The 25162-nt window shown below is 50.3% G+C and overlaps 6 protein-coding genes across 8 annotated transcripts; 4 read left to right on the top strand and 2 right to left on the bottom strand.

Annotated features, from left to right (window-relative positions):
* The first annotated feature begins 233 nt into the window (after positions 1–233).
* Positions 234–2615, top strand: FOIG_07956 (translation initiation factor 5). The gene is made up of 2 exons (XM_031207756.1): positions 234–2069; positions 2121–2615. Exons 1-2 carry the CDS (start codon positions 1083–1085, stop codon positions 2403–2405), a joined length of 1272 nt encoding a protein of 423 aa, XP_031063289.1. The 5' UTR covers positions 234–1082; the 3' UTR covers positions 2406–2615.
* On the bottom strand, positions 2495–5669 carry FOIG_07955 (uncharacterized protein). Of its 2 annotated transcripts, XM_031207754.1 has the most exons (5): positions 5119–5669; positions 4301–5068; positions 4079–4249; positions 3122–4021; positions 2495–3070 (listed from the first exon to the last, which is right to left on the bottom strand). In XM_031207754.1, the coding sequence occupies exons 1-5, from the start codon at positions 5395–5397 to the stop codon at positions 2720–2722; spliced, it is 2469 nt and encodes an 822-aa protein (XP_031063287.1). In that variant the 5' UTR covers positions 5398–5669; the 3' UTR covers positions 2495–2719. The 2 variants fall into 2 exon arrangements, with proteins under 2 accessions (XP_031063287.1, XP_031063288.1); XM_031207755.1 differs by having other exon boundaries at positions 4301–5669.
* Positions 5670–5841: 172 nt separating this feature from the next.
* FOIG_07954 (uncharacterized protein) lies at positions 5842–10900 on the top strand. The gene is made up of 5 exons (XM_031207753.1): positions 5842–6268; positions 6328–6428; positions 6476–6862; positions 6921–9995; positions 10050–10900. The coding sequence occupies exons 1-5, from the start codon at positions 5982–5984 to the stop codon at positions 10517–10519; spliced, it is 4320 nt and encodes a 1439-aa protein (XP_031063286.1). The 5' UTR covers positions 5842–5981; the 3' UTR covers positions 10520–10900.
* A 925-nt stretch (positions 10901–11825) lies between these two features.
* FOIG_07953 (uncharacterized protein) lies at positions 11826–11981 on the top strand (the record flags this gene model as incomplete). The annotated part of the gene is made up of 1 exon (XM_031207752.1): positions 11826–11981. One exon carries the CDS (start codon positions 11826–11828, stop codon positions 11979–11981), a length of 156 nt encoding a protein of 51 aa, XP_031063285.1.
* A 1684-nt stretch (positions 11982–13665) lies between these two features.
* FOIG_07952 (translation initiation factor 4G) lies at positions 13666–20106 on the top strand. Of its 2 annotated transcripts, XM_031207751.1 has the most exons (4): positions 13666–14847; positions 14913–15323; positions 15657–18730; positions 18786–20106. In XM_031207751.1, the coding sequence occupies exons 1-4, from the start codon at positions 14260–14262 to the stop codon at positions 18892–18894; spliced, it is 4182 nt and encodes a 1393-aa protein (XP_031063284.1). In that variant the 5' UTR covers positions 13666–14259; the 3' UTR covers positions 18895–20106. The 2 variants fall into 2 exon arrangements, with proteins under 2 accessions (XP_031063284.1, XP_031063283.1); XM_031207750.1 differs by having other exon boundaries at positions 13674–14847; positions 14913–18730.
* FOIG_07951 (DNA polymerase alpha subunit A) lies at positions 19882–25055 on the bottom strand. The gene is made up of 5 exons (XM_031207749.1): positions 24534–25055; positions 24377–24477; positions 23352–24318; positions 22005–23296; positions 19882–21952 (listed from the first exon to the last, which is right to left on the bottom strand). Exons 1-5 carry the CDS (start codon positions 24814–24816, stop codon positions 20234–20236), a joined length of 4362 nt encoding a protein of 1453 aa, XP_031063282.1. The 5' UTR covers positions 24817–25055; the 3' UTR covers positions 19882–20233.
* Between the last annotated feature and the right edge of the window lie 107 nt (positions 25056–25162).

The following is a 25162-nucleotide window of genomic DNA, read 5'->3' as shown; positions in this document are numbered from 1 at the left end:
ACTGTTTAAAGTATATATAAATTGGGTGGCTGGGTTAAAAGTGAGGTGGCCGGTCTGTGGGGGTGGCCAGTCTTTGGGTGACGGACGTTAGTAGTAGTGTTTCAAACTTCGGAAAAATCAGTCTTTGTAACTTCTTTGTTGGCAACCTATTATCAAAAATAGCCTCACACGGTATCTCTACTACTAATATGGGCCATTCTCTGACAGTTTTGACCACAACATCAAAGGTACCTATTGGGTCTTCTGATGTTGGTTGACCTGGGCTGTCTGAATCTGAGGTTGTGTCAGGTTTTTTTGCCGCCTGCCCCATTCTTTAGCGTCCCTTCCGGGCTTCCAAAAAACAAAAATCCCGGTCGGCCCTAACGTCGCCCCTCCCTCCTTCCTTCTTAACTCACCTGGTTGCTCCTCTTTTGCATTTTTTCTCTTCTTCTCCTCAACATCACACTCTGCATCTCATCGAGACAGCAAATCTTAACTCAACTCAACCGAGCGCCCCTGAACCCATCGCGCCAAGCGCATCTCACTCTCATACTTGCCTGTTGACTCTTCCGGTCGCAGCGCGCATCGCCTACCTGACTTCCCCGCCACTCATACCTGGCTCACGAACTTCGCATCGTTAATAGTGTAGTGTTGGCCTTGGAGCACCCTCTTCGCCGGTCTTCGCTTGCTCCCTACGAAATCGGACCTCCCGAACACATATATCCGCCGAACCACACTGCTGTTTATGTATCAGCACGACCAGCTCTCCGTCTTCAGACACCTCTTCAAGCTGCAGTTATTTCGCATACCGCGAAAGCCTTGTAGCCCCGACATCAGTTCCGACGGTTGAACTCTAGAGACACCATTGTCGTCTATGCATCACCACCAGCATCCGATCATACATCCGGTCTGCCACATGTCAATCAAAAATCATCAAGAGCACTGAAACCTTCCTTGCTCCGCCCACCCTCAAGTCATCTTCTGCTACCAAGTCTATACATGACATCCTCGTCATCTTACGACTCTATCAACCACTAGCCTCGCTCACCCGCCTTGCTCTGTCAACTCTATCTTTCAGACAGTAATTACTCAATACCGCCACCATGGCTCTCGTCAACGTTCGTCGCGATGTCAGCGATGCTTTCTATCGTTACAAGATGGAGCGTCTGCAGACCAAGATTGAAGGTAAAGGAAATGGTATCAAGACCGTCGTCGTCAACCTGAGCAGCGTTGCTGCCTCTCTTGCCCGCCCTGGTTCTTATGTCATTAAGTACTTTGGTTTTGAGCTTGGTGCTCAGACCAACATTGATCCCAAAGACGACCGTTGGATCATCAACGGTGCTCACGATGCCCCCAAGCTTCAGGATCACCTCGATGGGTTCATCAACAAGTTCGTCCTCTGCAAGAAATGCAAGAACCCCGAGACCGATGTTGTCATCAAGGATGATCGTATCCTGCTTGACTGCAAAGCCTGCGGTCAGCGTACCGATGTCGACATCCGCCTGAAGCTCAGTGGCTTTATCCTCAAGAACCAGCCCAAGAAGGGCAAGAAGGACAAGGCCGAGCGCAGGGCTGCCAAGAAGGCTCGACAGAACGGCAATGCTGCCAACGGCACCAATGGTCAGAATGGTGCTGGCAGTGATGAGGCATCTGAGAACGGCTCAAACGATAACGGCGACGAGGACGTTGGCAGTGACGACGAGTTCCAAAAGGTTGCGGCAGAGGCCGCCGAAGCCGCTCAGGAGAACGAAGTCAAGGAGCATGAATGGGCTGTTGACATGAGCGAGGAAGCCGTCAAGGCCCGTCAGGCCTCTCTCCCCGGCGAGTTCAAGCAGAAGCTCAATATTGGCGATGATGATGATGAAGAAGGCGAGGGTGGCCCCACCATCTACGATGAGCTTGGCGACTGGATTCAGTCCCAGGCCGAGGAGAAGGGCAGCGTTGACAAGGTCGAATCCATCGACATCTATGTCAAGGCCAAGGAGCTTGGTATCGAAGGCAAGCATCGTAGTGTTCTTGTTCTTGTCCAAACCATCTTCGATAAGAACATTGTTGCCCAAATTCCCAAGCGTGCTAGCATGCTCAAGCAGGTATGTTTAATTCGTTTTTTAACGAAGCATCCATGTACTAATGTGCAACAGTTTGTTACCTCTGAGCGTCACGAGAAGGCTCTTCTCGGTGGAACCGAACGTCTCGTCGGTACTCTGGCCGCCGACCACCCCGAGATGTTCCAGTCTATCGTCAAGATTCTCCAGCTCTACTACCACTATGACCTGATCAGCGAGGAGGTCGTGACCAAGTGGGGATCCAAGGCTAGCAAGAAGTACACTGACATCTCCACCTCCAAGAAGGTTCGCAAGGCTGCTGAGCCTTTCTTGACCTGGCTTGCCGAGGCTGATTCGGAGGAGTCTTCTGACGAGGAGTAAAATCCTGTTTATGTAGTCTTTCTTCCCGTGTGGTACTTGATTTGCTTCGTGCCTTGTGTGTTTTGCGGGCAGGCTTCTGTGGTGCATTGTTGATGCTCAGATAGCTTAATTCTATTGTTGGTCTTTTACCCGAAACCTGATGTTTCTGATGTGCTCTGCCTCTTTGACAGCGCAAGAGACAGTGAAATGCTTGTGGTTGATGACTAGTTCACACAAAATATGGGAACATCGCTTTGCCCATTGCCAGTTCACCTGAGACTGGTCTACAAGTACAGATAATTCACACAGTTATTTCGACATGCTCCATCTCAGTATTATGCATCTGTCATCGTGGCCTCCTTTGTCTCGGCGACCTTGGTGGTATCTTCCTCCTCGTCCTTCATAGCTGTGTCCTCACTCAAGCCCTGCTTTCCCTCACTTTCCCCATATATGTAATTCCCAATAGCCTTGACTGCTTCAACGTCATCGTCGTCGACAATTGATGTGTCAAACAGCTCGTCGACCTTTCTCGACTCAAGTTCTGTAGAAAATTTCTTTAAGATATCTTGAATGGCGGATTCTTCTTTGCCCGAAGCCTCGAGGCGCTGCTTGAGAAGTTCAGGGGTAGACGTCGTAATGAGCACGTAGCGTGCCTGGAAGTCCATATCTTTGGCATATTGGGCAGCCTGATATGTAATTGTCAGTAAAATACGTATTTTGATAGTTGTTTGACTTACCTCGATATCTAGTTCGATTATTGGCACTTTGCCACTCTCTGAGATAGCCTCGATGGCCTTGAAACTGGTTCCGTAATCGACGCCGTCCCGAGTACCTGATTCTATCAAGCGGTCCCCATCTCGTAGCTGGTTGAACTCTTGTTGCTTGACAAAGTGGAAACTCTTGCCGTTGACTTCACCCTCAACAGGCTCTCGTGTGGTATGGCGGACAACAGGAGCGAACACTCCCTTTCGCTCTTCCATAAGTCTTCTGATAATGGTTGACTTGCCTACGCCTGTAATGCCAGAGATGATGATAGGTTCTCGGTTGGAGGGCATATCTTCTTCATTTGCTGTGGGCTCAGCAGTGTCCTCGATATCATCCACTTCTGTAAGCTCCTCGAACACGATATCAATCTTCTTAGGATCTTCAATCTTGTCGAGCGCGGCAAGTTTTGAGCGCGCTGCGATTCGTAGTGCTCTCCAGCTCTTGCTGGCCTTGCCAGCGATAGCAGCAGCTTTGGTTTGGTCGTTTGTTGGCATATCCATCTCAAAATCGTCGTCGGCAATTTTACGTTTGAACGTGTCGAGCTCTGGTAGCTCATAGCGCTCCTTGGCTTTGAGTCGACTCATCGCTGTCTCTTCATCCTCCTCCTTGAGAAAGTCCAGGGAGACAGAGCCCATAGGGACCGACCTTAGCCGCTTGCTGGTAGCCATTTTCTGAACGTTGGCCTTTGCCTCAAGAAAGGATGCCGGCGAGACTGGGTCTCGTTTGATGGGGTGACAGCCTTCAATCTTCCAGCGAACCCAGTTCTTGTCTCTAGCCAGCACGGTTTCTACCATTCGATAAAAATATGGACCATCAGCACCCTGGCGGAGGTAGTCCGCAATAGTCTTTTTCATGTCACTAGCCCATTCAGCCTGAGAAAGGGTTAGCTGAAGCGCTCTCTGCTGTGGTCTAGTTCCTGAAATACTTACGTCTTCGTCACTCAGGACTTGGTCACTGTACATGACGGCCTTATTTACGCTGGCATTGACGGGGAGAGCTTCTGTAAGTCGCTCTCGTGCTTGGATGGATAGTGAGATGAGGAAATCCATGATGATGAGAGCTTGCACAAGAATATGTCGTCGGAAAGACAAATCACTGATCTGTATTGTTGTTAGCTTAAACTCGAGTCAGACTGAGTTATGAGACACTACCTCCAAGTCGAATAAATCTTTACTAGTGAGATATTTGGGATTGAATGTGTTAGAACTCTCATCTTCTTCTCCACTCTCTCGTTTTCGTTTGAGGCTTCGTCTTGAATCGTTGTGGACTGTTTGAAAGACTTTCATTGTGGCTGCTAGACCCTCTTTGAAAGACGTCAGATTGGTAGTCTCAAAAAGCTTTTTGGGTTGACTGAAGTATTCCTGAAGGGACCAGAATAGTGGATAAAGCTCGTCTGTCGATAGGGGCTTCTCTTTGTCTGCCTTTTTGGCATCGGCTGACTTGGGTGTGGACTTTGACTCTGCTTGCTCCTTTAGTTGCTCTTCTGGCTCGTCCACAACCATCTTAGATTCATCCTCTGCCCGCGTCGCCTCGTAGGTCGTGACATTCTCGACATGGTATTCGCCTCGTAGGTTCACAGAACTCTTGTCGCCCAGAGGAAAGCTTTGGAACATGAAGATGAAAACGCGACCGCAGAAAGCAGTATCTTCTGCACGAGATAGTCGGCGTAGTAATTCATTGCATGTTCGAAGAATAATCAATTGCTTTTGTTTGAAATGGTTTGCTGTGATTCGTTCTCTCCTCGACTCAAGGAAATCAAAGATCTTACGACAGCCAGCAATAGTTTGACTGTCCAGTAGTTCCTCTGCTAGCCAGAACAACAGCGCGGGATCACATTGTCCATCGTCGGAAAGAATCGACAGGATATCGAGGAGGTTCCACACCTTGACATAGTCGGGAGAATCGATGGTGGTTGTCGCCTATTTTGGTCAGCGCAAGGCGCGGATCGCATGGGAGAGTCGGGGTTTACAATGAGTTGACTGAATATGTTACGAGCGGCAGTTTCTATTATAGCAAACTGTCGCCCTTTGTCGATCGTTGACGCAGCACCTTCAGCAGCTGGGCTGGAAACATCGTCCGCGGTTCTGGATACTCGGCCTGAGAGGTCGTCGAAATCGGACTTGCGCAACGCTGGCTCAATCGCTGATGTTGGCTTGGCGGTCTCTGCTTGGGAAAGGAATTCTTCTAGCAGAGTCGTGAAAGCTGCGATCGCCGGTGCAGCTGGATTGTCTATCTCTTGCGCTGCCATGATGCGCGACTAGAGTAGTCGTTGTGGATGAAAGTTCGTTGAGGCTATCATGAAGTGAAGGATACTAATGGTTGTATTTATGCGCCACGTTGCAAAGATCGAATCGCAAGGTAGTTCTTAGATATGTCGTAGACGCTGAGAATGATTTGTCGGTATGAGCAAAAAAAGGGAGGCTCTATTTTCTTTGATCAAGATGATGAATGGGCACGCAGTTGCGATTGGATTAGATGTTTGAAGCGAGAAGGCTGAGACGTCGTGGAGCAACGCTAAAGTATCACGATCAAACTGAAACCTACAAAATTGCCAAAGTTACGTTAGCCTTGAAGTATCTATTCAATCGAGCTACTTTGCATGTGGCTGGACCCAGTCAGCGCGTCGCGTGGGTCTGCGAGGCTGAAATTCTGGAGACGGTTTGTTTGAGAGGCGCAGGTCACTTTTAGACATACAAGGTGCAAGCTCCAAAGGTTCAGCTTCGTCCTTCGAATACACCATCGGTCACGCGACTGCTTGGCTCTGCCGCTTCATCTCATGAGCGAACTTTCGCAAACTACTCAACAGGCTCATGACGACACGATAGTGCGACAATGCCAACAGTGAAGCGACTCAAGGGCAGCGGCGCTGCCAAGGCGCAAAAGCAGAATGAACCAAAGCCAAAAGTCAACGATGGACGGCCAACCCCGGCCGAGGTTGAGGAGGAGGAGCATCAGTTCGTCCAACTGGCGCGAAAGCATTGGTTGAAAGCTGGCAAGAAGCCAGCGAAGCCCAAGGTGAAGAACGATGTTCTCAAACAAAGTATCTGGGATGTACTTGAACGCGAGGGCTTCCAGTACAAGTCTCTTTTGCTTCTTGAGAGCCTGCAGACTTTAGAGAGGTATGGCTGTCAGAAACACGAGTAACTGGACATTAAATACTGACTGCATCCCCCCCTAGTTATCTATGGCCAGGATACACAGAGGAGGCTTCCAACTTTCACGTTCTGTTGATTGCGCTCATCGCAAATGTGAAACATCGAGAACATCTCGCGACATGGAGTGAGTCCCCATTGCTTGCTGTCAGACCGACAACTAATTATTGTTAGCGCTCTTCGAGGACCGACCCGCCGATTTCTCTTCACTTTTCCGCCGACTCTTGTCGATGATGCTCGATCGAACACTATCCGTTACGCTCCGGACTCAACTTCTCTGCTTCCTTATATATGCTTTCCAGAGTCTCGACTGCACCCTCGTCCGCAAAGAATGTGCCCCTCTTGTGTCGATCGGTATTTGGCACAACTTGTCCACCGACTCATCGCGCGAAGCTAGTCTAGATCAACTCCCTCATCTACGAAAAGCCTGGAAGGCCGCGCACAAGCGATATGATGCCGCTGATGAGCCCAATAAGGCACGACTACGGTTCGAGCGATCTTGGCTTTATACACTTCTCCTCGACTTTTTGAGTCTGCTGTATACGGAGAACAGAAAGGCGGGTAAGTAAATATCTTGGCCCTGATCTCCTGCGACATCCCGCTGACAACCTGTTTTTAGACCAAATTCTCTACTGTGAGCGTTTCACTGAGTTTCTTGCCGATCTTCAGGGCCAGCTTCCAACCAGACGATATGTCAATACCTTGATTCAGGATCTTCATGTTGTTCCTGCTATGCGATTATCACCGATGTTTAACGATGAGGAAAACACTCTTCTTCGCGACCTCCAGGCTTTGCTTTCCCACTTTACGTTCTTTGATATCAATGACCAGACAGGTGCCCAGTATAGCATAACAGAGGCATACGACAAACATTGCGCGTCACTCGCGAAGTTGCAACGCATTGCTCTAAAACATTTCAGAGAGAAGCTTACGGTACTGGCTCTGTCGAACTATGGTGCCATTAACCAAAGGCATGAACTGCAGGCATTACTGGAACCGTTGACAGATGAAGAACTTCTGAGCCTGGTATCTCTGCTTGGTTTCCGAATAGCCTACCCCGAGAGCTTGGATCTACCAATGGATCGCAAGTTGTTGCTTGAAGTGCTCTTGTCTAATTTTGAGCGCAGAAAGACGTTCCAAGAGGCGGCACGAGATATGAGTCTGACACCAACCGAGGAGACAATATTTGACAACAGTTTCCAGCAGGCAGAAACATATGATGGCTCACATCCGATGGCTCTTCCTAAACTGAACCTTCAATATCTCTCAATAGGCGACTTTCTGTGGCGGTCACTTATCTTGTATCGGTGCGAGTCCTTTTATGGAGTTCGAAAGGATATCGAGACTGCTTTGAGGCGTTTACGCCCAGAGGCAAAAGGATCAGATGAAACAAACTTTGCCGGTTTCTCAAAGATGGCGATGCCGATCTCAAAGCCAGCCATCCTTGAGGTTGTCCCTCCTCTTGTTGGAGATGACAAGCCATCCACGGTACGCGCTGAAGTTTCCTTTGACGTTAGACGTCTGGGTGAAGGAGTCCGAAGAGAGTGGGATTCTCTCCGACAGGACGATGTTGTTTTCCTCATTGCAGTCGAGCCACCACTAGCAAAGTCCATCAGCAATGGAGGAGATAATTTGTCAGAGTCTGAACGACTGGGTGTGATAACTGTACGAACCGCCGAAATCCATCAAATCACCGACGATAAAGGCCGCCATGCTCGAGAGGGCGCAGGAAAACTTGACACCAAGCGCCGCATCCAACTCAAGCTGGACACACATGCTTACAGCAAAGATGCTGAGCGGGCGGCGGCTGGCAAGCCTGATGTTTATGGCAAAGTTAACCTTCTGCTGAGAAGAGGCAGAAGGGAAAATAACTTCAAGCCTGTGTTGGAATCCATTCGAAGCCTGGTGCTGTCAGATGTTCCTCTGCCGGAATGGCTTCATGAGGTCTTTCTTGGCTATGGGGATCCTGCTGGAGCGCATTACAAGAACTTGCCAAACCGCGAACGCAAGGTCGACTTTAGGGATACTTTTCTTGACTGGCAGCATCTAGCAGAAAGTCTCCCTGGTAAGATCATTGACCCAGGTGACGACGTCTCTGGTAGCTTTGGACCGCCCTACGTCCTAGAGTCTGTCGAGAAGCAAGAGGAGCCTCAAGGTAGCAAGCCTTCCAAAAAACGACGTCGAGATGCCGATCCTGCACTTATCGCTGAGATTGAGACTCTGAAGGTATCGAGTTATAAGCCCCCCAACAACGGCCCTTATCCCGTTGATAACCCTAAGCTCAACTCGGTACGGTTCACTCCCGCTCAGATTGAAGCCATTACTTCAGGCACCCAACCTGGACTCACTGTCATTGTTGGACCTCCCGGTACAGGCAAGACGGATGTTGCTACACAGGTTATCAACAACATTTATCACAATTATCCCGAGCAGAAGACGCTTCTTCTTGCTCATAGCAATCAAGCCCTCAACCAGCTGTTTGCCAAGATCGTCGCCCTCGATATCGACGAGCGACATTTGTTGCGTCTCGGACACGGCGAAGAGGATCTAGATACGGAAGGAAACTTCAGCAAGCATGGTCGAGTCGAGTCGTTCCTCGAAAACCGAGACCGTTATCTTCTGGAAGTGAGGAAACTAGCAACCAGCCTTGGCGCCCCTGGAGCTCATGAGAACTCAGCTGAGACAGCAGGTTACTTCAATAATGTCTACGTCGCTCCAGCATGGAACAGGTTCAAGCAGATCGCTTACGCCGAGCAATCAACAGCTGCTGAGATTGTGGCAGCCTTCCCCTTCCATTCATACTTTTCAGATGTCCCGCAACCTATCTTCCACCCAGAGAGTAATAAAGAGCAAGTGCTCGAAGTCGTAGAAGGCTGCTACCGTCATATTTCCAAGATTTTCTCGGAGCTGGCTGATGCACTTCCGTTTGAGATCCTCCGACGAGATCGTGACAAGGCAAACTACCTGCTCACCAGCGAGGCGCGCATTGTCGCCATGACGACAACACATGCAGCTATCAGAAGAGGAGAGATTGCATCACTTGGTTTCCATTACGACAATGTAGTCATGGAGGAGGCTGCTCAAGTGACCGAAATCGAGACCTTTTTGCCCCTCGCGATGCAGAAGCCTCGAAATGGTAAATTGCCTCTACAAAGGGTTGTTTTGTGCGGAGACCATTTCCAGAATTCACCGGTCATTCAAAGTCTGGCATTCCGTCACTACGCCAACCTTGAGCAGTCACTGTTTTCAAGACTGGTCAGACTGGGCGTTCCTACGGTCACCCTCGACCAGCAGGGCCGTGCTCGTGGTTCGATCGCAAGTCTTTACCAGTGGCGCTACCCCAAGCTTGACAACCTTCCCGAGGTGCAGACAAGTGCTGAATTTGTCAAGGCCAATGCCGGATTCAAGTTTGACTATCAGTTTATCAACGTGCCTGACTACAAGGGTCGGGGAGAGGCTGAACCCACGCCACACTTTATCCAGAATCTTGGTGAGGCCGAGTACGCAGTGGCCATCTTCCAGTACATGCGCCTCCTGGGTTACCCTGCTGAGAAGATCACCATTCTTACAACTTACGCTGGTCAACGAGCCCTGGTAAAGGATGTGCTCTCACATAGATGCGCCCGAAACCCCGTCTTTGGTATGCCCAAGGCGGTAGCTACTGTCGACAAGTACCAGGGCGAACAGAACGATTGTAAGTGCAGTGTTGTGCGTTTTATAGCAATTTCCAAACTAACATCCCCTCCAGATATCATTCTGTCTCTTACCCGAACGTCACGTGTGGGCTATTTACGTGACGTGCGACGCATGACAGTAGCTCTATCTCGAGCAAGACTTGGCTTGTACATTCTCGGCCGCCGTGAGGTTTTCGAAGCATGCCCTGAGCTTCGACCCGCCTTTGACCTATTACTTCAAAGACCAGATAAGCTAATGCTGGTAACGGGAGAGCTCTGGCCTACGCAGAGAGAGGTCACTCAGGAGCTAGGAGCTGTGGAGGGCGAGGTACCAATGGAAGGCGTAGAGCACCTGGGCCAATATGTCTTTGAGATGACCAACACAAAGATCAAGCAGCTCGAGGCAGAACAGGGAGGACTGCCTGAGACAATCATGGAAGAGCCTGAAGACGAGGAAGGGGGGTATGGCAATAATGAAGACGAGGAAGATGACGAAGAAGAGGAGGTCGAGGCAGACATCTTGGAAGTTCGAGAAGGAGAGTAGAGATACTGATCGAAAAGTCACTTGTGTATTATTCGGACGGCGCAAGACAAGAGGAATTGTTGTTACAAGGACCCATATAGCATGAGAACCGAGGCCCTGAGTCTATCCGTAAATCTTTGAGCCTCCGACTGAACCTCGCTGGCTCCTGTTTTGACTCAATTGGCGTGTGCTCGTTAGAAATCACTATTTGCTGCAACCGTTGAGAATAGTCGAACTCTAGCGCCATTGGGCTGGGCAAAGAGCGGGTGATCGACAGTCTCCAGCAGTAAGCCAAAGAAGAAGAGGTGCGAAAAGGTTAAGGGTTTAGTTCTGAGGTTTCTGGCTATCGAACTTCTTGGAGGTTTCTGATCATTTATTTCATAAATATACGTCCTTGCCGACTCTCTAGTATCTGCTTGGCTAGATCGACTTGATATTTGTAGTTGTTCTGCAACGAGTAATACAGTCTGTTAAAGTTTGGCTACACATACTTTTTTCTTGACTGGTTTCGACGATCACACGTGCGATGCACATCATTACATCATGTATCAAGATGTCAAATTCTTCCAATTGTGTCTGTGTCATTGGTTTGATTGCATCTCGTCATAATCAGGTGACTAAAGTTTTGAGAGAGGGTTTTGTGTTTGACGTGGTTCGAAGTTGAACAGAAGATAAGTCGCTTAGACAGAATGCAAGTCGTGGAATGCCAAGATAGAACAAACAAGCAACGTATCAATGTGAAGCAGAGCAAAAATTGGGAATATTTTTGGCTTGGGAAGGGCCATTCAGGTACATGTTCAACACGGATTAGGTGACAAGGTGAGACCCGTCCACAACAAGATCAGGACGGCCAGTAATACTAGTCTACACGGGACGCCTCATCTAGATCAAAATGATGCTTGTCAAAGTGATGCTTATGTGAAGTTACTGATTGCAAGTGATAGTATCAACTAACCTATCCCACGGGTAGAAAGAATCTTAGGCTGTGTGACGACAATGCCAACGATCATGTTGCATTTACTTACGAAAGAGGGAATAGCCGATGAATAATTAAATATTAATTGTTTTTATTGGTCATATACTGTGACTCTTTTCTTGCAAACTCTCACATCAGTCTCGGTAGTAAGAACAGGCAGATGCTTTGAGAGTGACGGTATCAAGCTCCTGTCATTTGTTAGAGTTTGGACTAAATAACACGTTTGATATAGATAGACATGTTAGTATCTGTGCGTCTGACTTTGGACAATCAGGAGCTGCTTGTAAGAATCACTTGAGAGTATGAGAAATCTCGATAAGTGAATTCGGAGTATCAAAGACAAACCAAACCATGTTTGCAATAACACACAAGGAGAGAGAGACAGAGAGAGAGTATACATCGACTGGCTCGGGTTTCCCTTCTGAGTATGATGAGTATGAAGAGGACAAAGAGGAGAAACAATTCATCAGATCCAGTCCTACTGCAGCCTGCCAGAATGATGCCTAGACCGGAGCTTGCGGACTTAGTACGATAGTGGTGAGGGTGCGTGCAGGATTCTTGCTTTGGTGAGGTTGAACCAAGTTTGGCTCAGTTGGTATTGGACACCTAGTTTGTTGGCTGGGCCGCAAGTCGACAGGTCCGTGAGTCAGTCCAGTCAGCCATTTCATGAGAACGAATCAGGTCATAGTTCAAGTCGGAATGACTGCTAGATATCCATTACCAGTTTGAACATTGTTACCCTTACAACCTTGGTCCAAATAGGAAGAACACAGAACTGACCCCCTTTGGTGTTGTTGCCCCTGATAAGTTAACAGCCAGATGCCCTGAAATAGCCAATATCCTCCTTTACCACTCCCGACATGCCCTTGTCTATTTATCTCTACAGCAGATGCCCACGCCTGGCCCATGCGCTCTCACACCAGTGTCACTTATCACTCCACTTCTTTATGGGCGATTCATTGTTGTCGAGTTATCAATGGGGAGGGTTGGGCATGAGGCGTAGAAATCGCATGTTTTGACGACCATTTCGGAATTGCCGTTTGCCCTAACAATCTTGACATCCACTGCTTACGCCCTGTTCCCTTGCACAATGGCCTTCAGTGTTCACATCCAAAACGCCGTAGCAATCGTACTGAATTCATCACCTGCGGATCGCCTTGATGAGCACAGACAAGCCGGCCCATCGGACTGAGGGCCCGCGTATCTATGTGCTTGCTAGTTTGTGTTGCGTCGCTTGGGGTAAAGATATCGGTGGAATCAATATCAATACGCCCGGAAAGCGCTTTACGAGGACAATACTGAGGGCATAGCATACATGTATTGTTGAATTGACTGAAACCTACTCTGCCTACTAAGCCTGGTGTTGTGTTTAGATTACAGGTATGTTAGTTTCATTGAGTGTATGCATGTCATGCTAGGCAGATTGAATATACAGTCATCTAAGTTGAGTACTCCCTGCCACATGAAAGTGAAGTTACTTGATAGACATCCGACGACGACAGCCTGAGCGTCTCTGAATTCGTTGTATGCGTCTGTGAGGTGGATTCTTATTCCCACCTTCATACTCAAATTCTCAATAACACCCTCCCTTGTGAACTTCTGACGTAAAGTTAAGGTGATAAAATAAGCCAGCCTATAGGATCGATGAATGGATGCCAAACTTTCCTAAATCTTTTCATCACTTGGACTAGAGGCGTAAGTTTTCATGCCTCTCCTATATCTGTATCCTCATTCGAAGTACAGTGGTTATTTCCAATGTCTCGAACTATCCAGCCAGATTTAGGCTCCGTTTATCGCCTTAACTAGCGTGCCCTCGCCCGCGGGGACGGGATTGACGTAGTGCTCTTTGTGGGCGAATGGATGGAGAAATTAGATATGCGGCGTCTTTTCTTAGCTGGAGGTCAAGCCGGGTTAACCAACCAACTGGAGCCTGGATGTTTGGCTTGGGCTTGGGCTGTGCCTAGAAAGAAGGAGAAAAAAAAAAAACCGTGGGAGCGACAGTGTTGAACACATTCTTGGCAGTGATTGACACTGTATAGACTCCCTGAAAAGCTCTTGTTATTAGAACCCCTAACGGCTCTGTCGATGTTGATTACAGGTGACTCACTGCCCCGAGGTGCATTGCCTACCATTGCTTACGAGCACAGTGCCCAAAGCTTAAATAGTCTTGCCGGAGAAAGCCCTGTTCCCTCGCCCCTTCCCGTCAGTCCTTATCATATCCTGCTGCCCAAATTTTTTTGCCGGCTTTTTCTGAATCCTCACCAACTCAACCTTCTTGGTCCGGTGGAAAATATTCTAACCCGACCCATTTCCATTTGCTTCTGCTTTGGAACCACGTCCTGTGTGTGTTAAGACCATCACAGCGACCCTCTCCCCTCCGTTTCTTCTTCTGTCGCTGCCGCGCAGGATCGTACGTAGCTTGACCCGTCTTGTCTCTACGATCGCCTTCATTGGTACGACTGCACTCCTTGTTCGCTCTCCTGTGATCGATCGATTCGATTCGGCCTATCTCGACCTCTCAAGCCGCCCATCGAACTTACCGTCGTTTCTTTCTACGAGATCTCTCCGCCCGAGATTGTGGTGTTTCGTTTATTTTTAAAAAGGGAAACGACTTGTGCGTCTCTCTTCGTCGTCGAATCTTGTTGCCCCGCTGCAGCTTCGAATAATTCCACGTCCCTACCCGGCACCCGGCGCCATCTATTCCGCTTTCTCCCTCGACGCCCACAAAAAAAAAAATCCCAACACCACCGCAATCTCACATCGCGAACGGCACCGAACTCCCCATATGACGTCGCCTGCCAACCAGCAGAACCCCATCCAGGCGAACAACACCCCCGCGACTACGGCTTCTTCGTATGCCTCTGCTGCAGGTGCGCCTAAGAAGTCAGCCCAGGCCCCTATAGTCGCAACTGGATCCCACCCTCCCGCGGTGGTTGGAGCTTCGTCTTCTTCGCAGAATGCGAAAGACGCCTCATCGTCTCCTGTGAACGGCAAACCCGCCGTCACCCCCGCTGTCCCTGCTGTCACTCGCAGCAGCGCTAACCTCAACGGTTCCGATCATTCTCGCAAGAGCTCCGTCACCATGGCTGCCAACGGTCCTAACAGTTTTGTCGCCAATGGTGGTCCCGTCAGTGCTGGCAAGCCTGGCATCCAGTTCGGCTACGACTCCCCTGCAATGGCCAACAGCACACCTCAGTCCTCCAGTGCTGCGCCTATTCCTATTCCCGGTGGTGGAAATGCTCGAGTTCCCTCTCCTGCTCACTCACCTTCGCCTATTCCTCAGCCTTCAGCCAGTGGTGGCCGACCTCCTTCTGGTCTCCAACAGGCAGGAGGCAATACAATGACATTTGGCAGTCTCGGTAGCGATGGCGAAGTAGGTTCTTTCAGATTCGTCTGTCAAATAATTACCTTCGAACTCATCACTGACTTACTCTCTAGCGCCACATGAGGCAGGGCTCTACTCCAACGAACCCCAATGCACAGCCTGGAGCTCACTTCCGACGTGAATCTGGCCACTCGGCGCAAGGTGACGGCGCCGGTCGAGGCAACTTCCAGCCCCAGGGTGGTCGTGGCCGCGGATACAATCCCCATGGCAGCAACTACAGCTCGCAGATGGGTTTCCCCCCCACCAACCAGTTCCGTAACGGCCCTGGTCAGGGCCGTGGCATGCCTCCAGCTTTCCAGCCTCAGGGTCGTAACCTTCAGTACCCGAACTCTCCTCAGCCTGCCCGAAGCCCGGCTCTCGTCCCATCACTCCCGGGTACTCCTAACATGCAGCCTGCCACCATGCAGCCTGGCATGACACCTCAATACCATTACCAACCTCCCATGCCTCAACAGCATCAACAAGTACAGTACCCCCTTTCCCAAGTTGATAAGCCTTTTTCGAAAAACAACAAAAAGAACAAGGGGAAGCGCGGCGACCTGGAAAAGTCGGTCCAGGTCAACCACCCGCAAGAGTCGTCACGCGATCTGCATGGGAACGAGTTCAACCAACGTCGGCGTTTCAGTAAACGTTCAGATCAACCATGGCGAGAAACAGATACCAGCAGCTCGCGTGTACCGTCATTCAGCTACCCCAAAAAACCTTTTCAACCCCTGTCCTTGAATGAATCAACTCCGTCTCTCGACTTGTCACCAGGAAGTGGTTTCTTTGAATACATGCTAACTTTAAAAAAACAGAACTACGGTTATCCTCCCCCGCAGGTGGATGGTTTCGGACGCCCACTGTCGATGCAATACAATTATGCCAATATGCCGTATATGGCTGTTCCTCCCCAGGCTAACTCTCCTAGTTACGGACAGAACTATGTCACTCCCTACACACAGCATGGTCACAACATGTCGCGTACACCCTCTCAGCCCGAGAGGCCACCGAGCGCCAGCCAGCCAAATGCTCCGGTCGTCGTATCATCTACCCCCCAGCCTCAGAACTCGTCATTGAAGCCCACCGCAAACAGCTTCGTCAAGGTGCCTAAGAAGAGCGCCGCTATCCAGATCAAGAACGCTGCCGGTGAAGTCATTGACACTTCGTCCTTCAAAACTCCATCATCTCCCGCTCCCAGCATCCAGCAGTCCAAGACTCCTCCTGTGATTGCTTCATCTACCCCCCCTCCTAAGCCATCTACCCCCTCTCACGGCCGCACTGATAGTCATGCTGCCACCAAGACTGCCAAGCAGATTCAGGATGAGCTTAAAGAGAAGATCAAGCAAGCCACGCAGGCACCGCCCAAGGAGGATAAGCCAAAGCCCGTCGAGCCTGCGGCTAAAACCGAAGACAAGCCTGCTGAGCAATCTGAGGCCAAGCTCACCGAGACCAAGGCCGAGCCTGCACCCTCTACTAAGGCTGAGCCTGAAAGCAAGCCTGAACCCGAGGTCAAGGCTCCTGAAGCCACTCCCAAGATTGAGGAGCCCAAGAAGGAGGCTGAGAAGCCTGCTGAGCCTGCTAAGAAGGAAGAAACTGAGGAGGAAGAGATAGAGCGTATGATCCGTGAGATGGAGGAGGAGGATGCTCGCCGTGAAAAGGCTGAGGAAGAGCATCGCAAGAAGGTCGAGGCTCAGAAGGCCATTGCCAAGGAACAAGCCGAAAAGGACCGTGTTAAGAACGCTGCAGAAGAAGACCGCAAGCTCCGAGAACAAGAGCGCGAGATGGAGCGTCTCGAGGAGGAGAAGGAGAAGCGACGCCAACAGGCCGGCTCATCTGCTCCTTCAGTTGCCGAACTCCTCTCCCAGGCTCGAAGCGGCAAGGACACCGAGCCTACTAAGGTCGAGTCTGTTACCGACAAGCTTGCTAGCATGAAGATTGGAGGCGACAAGCCTGCCGACTCTGCTGCGCCCAAGCACGAGAAGCGCGGTGCGAAGCCTGCTGCTCTCAACTTGGCCCCTCTTAACACCAAGCCCGTTGAGCCCGCTCAACCAAGCGCCGCCCTGCAATCGCTCAAGTCTGCTCGTTTCCTGAAGGTTATCGAGCAAGATATCTACCCTGCTGGCATCAAGTCACCCAACCCTGCCCTTAATGCAGCGGTTCAGAAGAAGGGCAAGACCTTCAAGTATGATGCCAACTTCTTGTTGCAGTTCCAGAAGGTCTTTACTGAGCAGCCTTCTCTCGAATTCGGCCAGCAAGTCAAGTCTCTTATTGGCGATGACCGTTCCAGAACCAACACTCCTGGCGGCTCTGGTCGAGGCTCTCGTGGCCCTAGCTCAGGTATCGGCAGTGGATTTCCCATGGGTAGCTTCAACGCCCCTACCGCTTCCCGACCTCTCCCCAGTAACAGTACCTCTGAACTCCGTTTCGCCCTTTCCAACCAGCAGCGACCTGGTATTGGTTCCATGGGCCGTGGTCCCAGCAATTTCCCTACAGGCGGCTCCTCGCGTGGCCCCTCTCAACTTCCTAACTCTCCCCGTGGGTCTCGTCGTCGTGGCGGCGGCAGCCAGCGTGGTGAAGGCGTCAGGGAGGCTCAGGCTGCTAAGACCATGCCTTTGACTGCTGGCCAGGAGCTTAAGCCCATTGCCCAGACCGCTAACGGTTGGAAGCCTACAAGTATTGGCAAGAATGCCAATCCAGCCGCTGCCAATCCCTCTGGCCACCTCGAGCCTGATATGGTTCAAAGAAAGGTTAAGGCGGCACTCAACAAGATGACACCCGAGAAGTTCGACAGGATTGCAGACCAGATCTTGCTCATTGCATCCCAGTCCAAGGATGAGTCTGACGGTCGTACACTTCGCCAAGTCATTCAGCTCACCTTTGAGAAGGCTACTGATGAGGCCCATTGGGCTTCCATGTATGCTAAGTTCTGCAAACGTATGCTCGAGACTATGAGCCCCGACGTCCGTGATGAGCGTATCAAAGACAAGAATGGTAATGTCGTCAGCGGTGGTAACTTGTTCCGCAAGTACCTTCTCAACAGATGTCAGGAGGAGTTTGAGCGCGGTTGGACCGTTAACTTACCTGACAAGCCTGATGAGGAAGAAGACGCTGCGGGTAAGAAGACTGCTGAGGCTGCTCTCCTGTCCGATGAGTACTATGCTGCTGCTGCTGCCAAGCGACGTGGTCTTGGTCTAGTCCAGTTCATCGGTGAACTTTACAAGCTCGGCATGCTTACAGAGCGTATCATGCACGAGTGTGTGCACAAACTCGTCGACTATAAGGGAGTACCTGACGAGGCTGAAGTTGAGTCGCTTAGCAAGCTGCTCAGGACTATTGGTGGCAACCTCGACAGCACTGAGAAGGGTCGGCCCATGATGGACGCTTACTTCCAGCGCATCCAGACCATGATGGATCTTCCCGAGCTTCCCAGCCGACTCAAGTTTATGCTCATGGACGTTATGGACCTGCGCAAGGCCGGATGGCACTCGAAGGAGACCAACAAGGGGCCCAAGACTCTCGATGAAGTTCGAGCTGAGGCTGAGGCTGCTCAGGCTGCCAAAGCTCAGGAGGCTGCTCGCACTAATCAGCGAGGTGGCGGTCGCCCTCCGGTCGGACGAGGCGACGCTCGCAACTTCTCGGCTGGTTACGCACAACAAACCAGCAACCAGGTCGGAATGGACGATCTGCGCCGTCTGAAGGGCTCTGCCAACCGAACCTCAAGCGGCAACATCTCTCTTGGCCCTGCTTCCATGCTCTCTTCTCGTAGCAACAGCGGAAGACGCATGGGTCCCGGCGGCTACCTTGGTCCTCGTGGTGAGGATTCTGCTACTTCTTCACGAACTGGCACTCCTCCTACCCGCGAGAACACCTCTCACTCTAATGCATTCAGGTAAGTTTGACTGGTGCCTTATACATTCAAATTTGAGTTGCTGACATGTATGTAGCCTCCTTGCCAACATGGAGAACGACCACCCGGCTTCGCCCCCGTCTACTTCTGCCTCCCCCGCGATGTCGAAGGCTGTCCCTGACAGTGATAAGAAAGAGAGCGAGTAAAAGTATTCTTCTTCCTTCGGTGTCTTGCATTTCGGCAGAATAGACTAGGCGGTGCTGTGTTTTCTTGCATTTACAGGCCTTTTTTTATTTATTTATCAGACGTGTCACAAAAGTTGAGCACATTTTCTTTTTCCAGAACTCATGATACCTTGCCCATAGACAGACGGACACGATTCCTCTCAGCGTGAGAGGTGACCCCTACATCGGACTAGGGATTTCCTTCACCATTGTGCTCATTACCACCTACCTCAGCCCCTTTTCTGATCATGCTTCGAGTGTGTTTCAGTTCTTTAATGTTGTGGAGGATTTCCGGTTCAAGGGTTCGGGATGACCCTATCGCTGTCGTTGGCCAGCATACTTCTGGCTGTTTTATCTCCAGGAGAGGTTACGCACGAAAAGGGGGAGGTAATGATGGTAAAAAGCGTCACGATGATCACGTCGCAACCGTCATATACATACGTACGACTCGGGGTGGATGGCGGAGGTGGTGTTCAGGGCATTTGCGGTTGAATTTTATTTCGGACTCAATGAGGCAGAACGCGAAAGGGAATGGAACGAAATGGAACGGAATGATATGGAATGAAATGGTTTTCTCGGTGCATTCTTCCTCTCTGGCCTTTCGTTATACGTGGACAGCCTCTCGCCATGCTTTCGCCCCTTTGCTGGCTTTAGATGTTGCTCCCTCACTTAACGCTGACGAATCACATCACGTCGCGATAGGATAGGAAAGGGTTCTCAAACAAGACCATGATTGATGATGACGACTCAGGCTCTCTCGACTTAGCCTCATGAGCATATGCATTGTTGTACCAAGAAGGAGGACATGACCGCTCGCCAACGGCTCTGTCACTTGGTGTGTAATGTATAGAGGCGTTCAGCCTGGTCGAGCTTTAATGAAAGGGTCTTGATGATGCTTTGCTGTATATCATCTAATTTCGAAGAAGCATGGGCCATTGGCAGGGACAATTTACATATATGTTCAAACTTGCTGCCTCTTACTCGTGAATAGTAAATAAGTGAATGTTGAACACAGGGAAGAAGATGTCTTGATAACGGACGACCATAGGAAAACTGTCTTATTTTAAAATATTGTAACTTGGTAGGTAGTAGAGCACTCGGCAGGCTTCGCTCTCATCAAACTCCCAAACACCACCAAGACTCGCTTACTCTTGTGCATGCCGAAACCCTTCATTACTGGCATGTGAAGCTGTTGTCCTCTTTGATAATCCTCAACAAACCCAACCCACGTAAATATATAATCCTCAGGACGCCGCTGACCCAAATATACATGAACGTTTCACAGTATACCCATAAATGTCCTTCCGCATCCCTAACCAACTCATGCCATTGGCTTGAAGCCCAGCTTGGTGAACAGAGTATCCATGGCTACCCATTGCCGACCACACTTATCGAGATACTTGTCAACAATACCCTTCACATTTCCGAAGCGTACGCGGTTATGCTCAGCCAATGCAAGGATATTCTCCCGATCTTGCCTGGACATCTCAGTGCTCGTGGCCTTGGCCTTGGCCTTGTCGACATCCCACAGGCTGGCGAAGTAGAGAAGCTGAGTGTAGATAGCCTTTTCTGTGTATTCGTAACGCATTCGACCAAGACAATCTCGCGCAAGTCCCTTAGGACCAAGGCAACGAGAACCATAAACACTCATTTGCCGTGTTCGATTGCCGCACTGGCTATCATCACAGACCAGCCAGCCCTCGTAGTACCGGCTTGTTTGAGTGCGGATGGCGTGCTCCATCTGGGCCACGACAGAGAGTGTTGAGATGGAACTACCACACGAGCCGCAGATAACACCGGATTGGGACACATGATTGGGGGACGTAGCCAAGCCTTCGAACGCGAACGGGGTTTTGCACTTGCGGCAACGCAAAGAGAGGCGAGCACAATCACCGAAGCGGACCTCATCTGGAATCTGAGAGTCCAAGGGGTAGATCTCGAGGTCGTTGCTTGAGCTGTTCTGCTGAGTCTGGAATGAGCTGTAGCGCTTGATATCTAGACCAAGGTGCTCTGCCAGTTGTGATGTTGATGTTCCAACAATATTGGCACAGAGACGCTCGACAGGGGGGAAGATCTGCTTGCCAATATACCACTCAACGTCAGGCAGTAGAGTAGGATCTGCCTTGAGATCACCAGGAGTGTAGGCTCGTTTGGGAGCAGGCTCGGAGCTCTTGCTGTCGCCCGTAATCACGTACGCGATAACATCTCCCTTGCGAACTGTCTTGCCTTTGGCCATTTCACGGAGAGCGACTTGGACCTGAGGCATGGAGTTGGAGTCAGGGTAGTCGTTGGGTGCTTTTCCAAGCTGTGTATGGATGATGTACTTCTGAACAGGAATAGTCTGTTCACGCATCTTGCCAGCAATATCGCTCAAGTACTCATGGATTCGGGCGATTGAGACTTCGGTGTCGTCACCCGACAGAATCTCGTTAAGAAGGTGTTGGGAGATCTCCTTGGACAGAGCACAGTATTCTCGACGCTTCATGTCAAGACCCTTGACTTCCATCTTCTCGATGAACTTCCCATCCTTCTCTACAAGGTTGATAGCAGCATACTTCTTTTTCGCTTGAAGAAGAATACGGCGAAAGACGTTGTCAATATCGATCTCAAGCAGCTTGTACTGCTCGTTGACTGCTTTCTTGAAATCATTACCAACCTTGAACGCATCGGCAACATTATCCACGTTAGCATTGATCATGACGGAATCAGTATCACCATAGATAACCTGCAGTGAGTTGCTCTCGGCCAGCTCCTTGGTGCTGCGGAGAATCTCTCGGCCCTTGAAAGTTGTCAAAACAGCCAGAGGTCGAGCGTAGAAGCGTGACTTGGTATAACCCAAACATCCGTACATGGAGTTGGCAGTGAGCTTGAGCGCAAGCTGCTTGATGTCCCATGTAGCCAGCTCCTCTGGGGTGGCCTTCTTGTCCTTCATGAGGCTCTTGACTTGTCGACGGCGACTAACGAGAGTAGCAATGAGCCTAGGTAGGATACCTTGATCCTGGTTGATTGGGACTTCGGGAACTTCATCTTCTTCACCGTTCTGTGGGTTTGATTAGTTTCGAGGTTAAAACAAGGATTCTCGACAAACTTACTGTGGCTGGTCTATCGACAGTTGTAAAGCAGATGTTGAACTCCTGAATAATAGAGGGATACAGGGAATTAAAGTCCATGACAAGCACAAACTTATCATACAGACCTTTCTCTGGCTCGAAAACCAAGCCACCCTTGTACTTGTCCTTCTTCTTCCCCTCAACCGCCTCTTCTTCACGCTGTGCCTCTTCAGCACGCTGGCGACTGCGAAAAGTCTGCTTGTCAGGGCAGATGTACTTGTTGCGATAGAACTCGTGTAGCAAAATGTACTCGTTCCGCTCTGCACGCGTGCCGGTCAGGGTTCGAGCCCAAGAGTTACCCGCCAGATTGGTGAGAACCTTAGTCAGTGGCAACATCTGAACACCCAGGGCCAGGGCTGCAATGTAGTGTGTATCGGCCTCCATATGGGTGATGTAGTCGAGAAGTCCCTGCTTCTCCCTGGCCCACGTCTTCAGGGCAACCTCATTGTCAAAATCGCGGCGCCGGTTATCTCCAGAGAGGTACAAACTGCACATCTCTGTCAGGCTCCATGACTGACACTTGAACATGACGGACTTTCCAGCATCGTTGGCAAGATCGCATAGCAGACGTCCTGACAAGATCTGGCGTTCAGCAAAAACATTACCACCAGTCTTGCCGATTGACGATGGCCACTGACTGCGACGGAGTCTGCCTAGCCTGGACCATCCGGGTATTTTCTTTTCATACAGGCGGTTGAGGAGCACACTGTAGTCTACACCCTCCAATTGGTGTCCCAGAATTACATCTGGATCCGCAACATCAAGTTGGGCCAAGAAGAAGGCGAGGATATCGGCTTCTTGCTTCTTCAGCACAATCAAGCCACGATTCCTTTTCTTTGCAAGGTGATCGAAGCCCATAGGGAACGCCTGGCCATGCGGCCGGATCACCGTAAAGGTTCGACAGGGCAGCTTTTCTGCAGGAGTTGTGTCACTGAGGGATACCTTCTCGTAGATTCTTGCACTAATAGCCAGAATCTCTTGCTTGTTATCCTTCTCATTGAAGGCAGTCCGTAATGAGACACTCATAAGAGTCAGGGGGGGTGCATCCAGGTTGTCAGACTCGCTAAGAACAGAAACCATGTTGGGGTGATCGGCCAAAACCTCAAGCTTGCAGTGGGAAGCATTCTTGAGCTTGTCAAAATCGGCATCCTCAATCTTCAGCCAGCATGGGCCCATGATATTCTTCCAGAGAACGAACTGTTCAAAAAGAGCAGTGTTGCTACCAAAGACGTGAGAATATGTCTCACCGGGTCTGTTGGGGTCGACTTCAGGCTCTGGGATACTTGTTAGCTGCTTTGAGGGACCTACAGGAGGAATGTGGCCACTCACTGTTGTATGGGTAGAGAAGTTTCATATACTGTGCTTCCTTGGGGACATCACGGAGCTCAAAGGCATATTTCCTGGTACAGGCCTTGATCTTGTACATGCCAACATTCATCTTGGTCATCATGGTGTCAATCTCGTCATACACGTTCATCATCTCGACTTCTTCGCCTGTCTCTTCGCCATCTTGCAAGCGGTGTTGGCGCGGCAAGAAATAGAGCTTTCTCAAGATGTTGTCTACTTTCACAAAGCAGCTGACGTATGATCGCGTCTTCTTGTTGAGAACTTTGCCAAAGAGACACAGACTGCCGTTGACCTCAGTGTAGTCTGTCCAGAAGAAGTTGAGACTGCCGTCTTCCTCGATCGCCTCCTTGTAGTCAATTTTGCCTATTGTCTTTGTTTCTGCAGGCGAACTTGTGACGACGTTCAGCCTCTCTGTGAGGGCATTCCATGAAGCTGAGTCGACTTGAGCGCCGTTGGGTTTAACAGGAGAGGAGCTGGCAGGTGTGGGATAGGATTCTGCTTTCTGAATTTTCTTGATCGGCCTTGAACTTGCTAGATTGACACTGGTTGTGGCGATGGTTCCAGCATGCGCAACCTCCATCATGTCTTCGTCGTCGTCGTCTTCCTTTGGTTCCTGCTTAATCTGTGCCTTTCTCTGCGCTACCTTTGCGGCTGGAGAGGAGGGTGCAGGATCGCTCATGGGGACATCGGCAGTCTCGAGGATGTCATCGTCGGCGGAGGGAAAGAAGCCATCATCATCAGGGGCTGGAGGGAGAGGGGACGGTAGCCGGGTATCGAGGGTCTTGGTCTTTTTGGGCACAGGCTCGGGAGCAGGTGAAAGGGCCCTAGCCTTGCGACGACCGCCAGATCTTTCGACTCTTGAGGTATGGGGAGCAGGGGCAGGAATGTTGTTGTCGACCTCGCCGAGGAGGTTTGAAAGGAAGTCGTCGTCCTCTTTTGTCTTAACGACCTGAAGAGATATTTAATTTAGTTGGGTCGACCCACGATGTTGTAAACGGAATGCGTACCTTGGGTTTTGGCTGGGCCCTGTTGGCGCCATTGAAGTATTCACTGATATCTTTGTCAGTGGCCGCTCGCTTGGCTTGCTCCTCCTGACGATTCTTCTTCGCTACATGATATGTGAGTATGTGGGCTGTCCTGAACATGTCCTGGAGGAAGACTGACCAGTCTTACTGGGTCGGCCACGGAGGGTGGCCTCTTCTTCGCTTTCTGAACCATAGGCCTGTACTCGATCCCAGTCTTCGCGGCCATCATCTGCGTAGCCTTCGCCATTGTCGTCGACAACAAAGTCGTCCTGATTTAATCGTTCCCGAACAACCTTCTTATATCCATCCTCGTCAACTTCGTCGTATAAATTGTCGACGTCGGCAACTTTGTAAGTATCAAAGACCTTCTTGCCGGACTCTCGAAGAGCCTTGAGCTCAGCGAGCCGCGCTCTATGAGACATGACGGGAGAAGAGTTTAGGCCGGTGGCATATCAAAGAGAGAAGAGAAGGAGAGTATATGCCTGGATGCCACTTTTTGATTATATGTTGCTCGTGATTGTAGTGCAGGGAAATGATGGTATCGAGAATGGAAATGGTGATGGTGGAGGTGCTACTTGGATGAGGTTGGTCCCCCGGTAACCAGCGCTGAGGTGCTCATTTAGAAAAGTGGTCAGGGAGACGCGTCAAAGCGCGTCGTCCCTCCTGAGCCGCGTCTCGGCTCGTGTCGAAGGAGGGGCCATCTATTTAAGTGATTGACGCGAGAGCAGCCAATAGGCGCTACGGCATAGGTGATGCAGAACCTTAAAG

Source organism: Fusarium odoratissimum (genome assembly GCF_000260195.1).
Source record: "Fusarium odoratissimum NRRL 54006 unplaced genomic scaffold supercont1.11, whole genome shotgun sequence".
Lineage (NCBI taxonomy): Eukaryota > Fungi > Ascomycota > Sordariomycetes > Hypocreales > Nectriaceae > Fusarium > Fusarium odoratissimum.
This window is presented reverse-complemented; position numbering and strand designations above follow the sequence as displayed.

Coding starts and splice junctions, on each gene's coding strand:
- FOIG_07952 (XM_031207750.1), top strand. CDS start 14,260: ATGACGTCGCCTGCCAACCAGCAGAACCCCATCCAGGCGAACAACACC. Junction 14,848..14,912: donor GTCTCGGTAGCGATGGCGAA/GTAGGTTCTTTC, acceptor CTTACTCTCTAG/CGCCACATGAGGCAGGGCTC. Junction 18,731..18,785: donor TCTCACTCTAATGCATTCAG/GTAAGTTTGACT, acceptor ACATGTATGTAG/CCTCCTTGCCAACATGGAGA.
- FOIG_07951 (XM_031207749.1), bottom strand. CDS start 24,816: ATGTCTCATAGAGCGCGGCTCGCTGAGCTCAAGGCTCTTCGAGAGTCC. Junction 24,478..24,533: donor TGGCCGACCCAGTAAGACTG/GTCAGTCTTCCT, acceptor CATATCATGTAG/CGAAGAAGAATCGTCAGGAG. Junction 21,953..22,004: donor CTGTCGATAGACCAGCCACA/GTAAGTTTGTCG, acceptor TCAAACCCACAG/AACGGTGAAGAAGATGAAGT.
- FOIG_07954 (XM_031207753.1), top strand. CDS start 5,982: ATGCCAACAGTGAAGCGACTCAAGGGCAGCGGCGCTGCCAAGGCGCAA. Junction 6,429..6,475: donor AGAACATCTCGCGACATGGA/GTGAGTCCCCAT, acceptor AATTATTGTTAG/CGCTCTTCGAGGACCGACCC. Junction 9,996..10,049: donor CCAGGGCGAACAGAACGATT/GTAAGTGCAGTG, acceptor CATCCCCTCCAG/ATATCATTCTGTCTCTTACC.
- FOIG_07955 (XM_031207754.1), bottom strand. CDS start 5,397: ATGGCAGCGCAAGAGATAGACAATCCAGCTGCACCGGCGATCGCAGCT. Junction 5,069..5,118: donor ACATATTCAGTCAACTCATT/GTAAACCCCGAC, acceptor TGACCAAAATAG/GCGACAACCACCATCGATTC. Junction 4,022..4,078: donor AAGTCCTGAGTGACGAAGAC/GTAAGTATTTCA, acceptor ACCCTTTCTCAG/GCTGAATGGGCTAGTGACAT.
- FOIG_07956 (XM_031207756.1), top strand. CDS start 1,083: ATGGCTCTCGTCAACGTTCGTCGCGATGTCAGCGATGCTTTCTATCGT. Junction 2,070..2,120: donor GTGCTAGCATGCTCAAGCAG/GTATGTTTAATT, acceptor AATGTGCAACAG/TTTGTTACCTCTGAGCGTCA.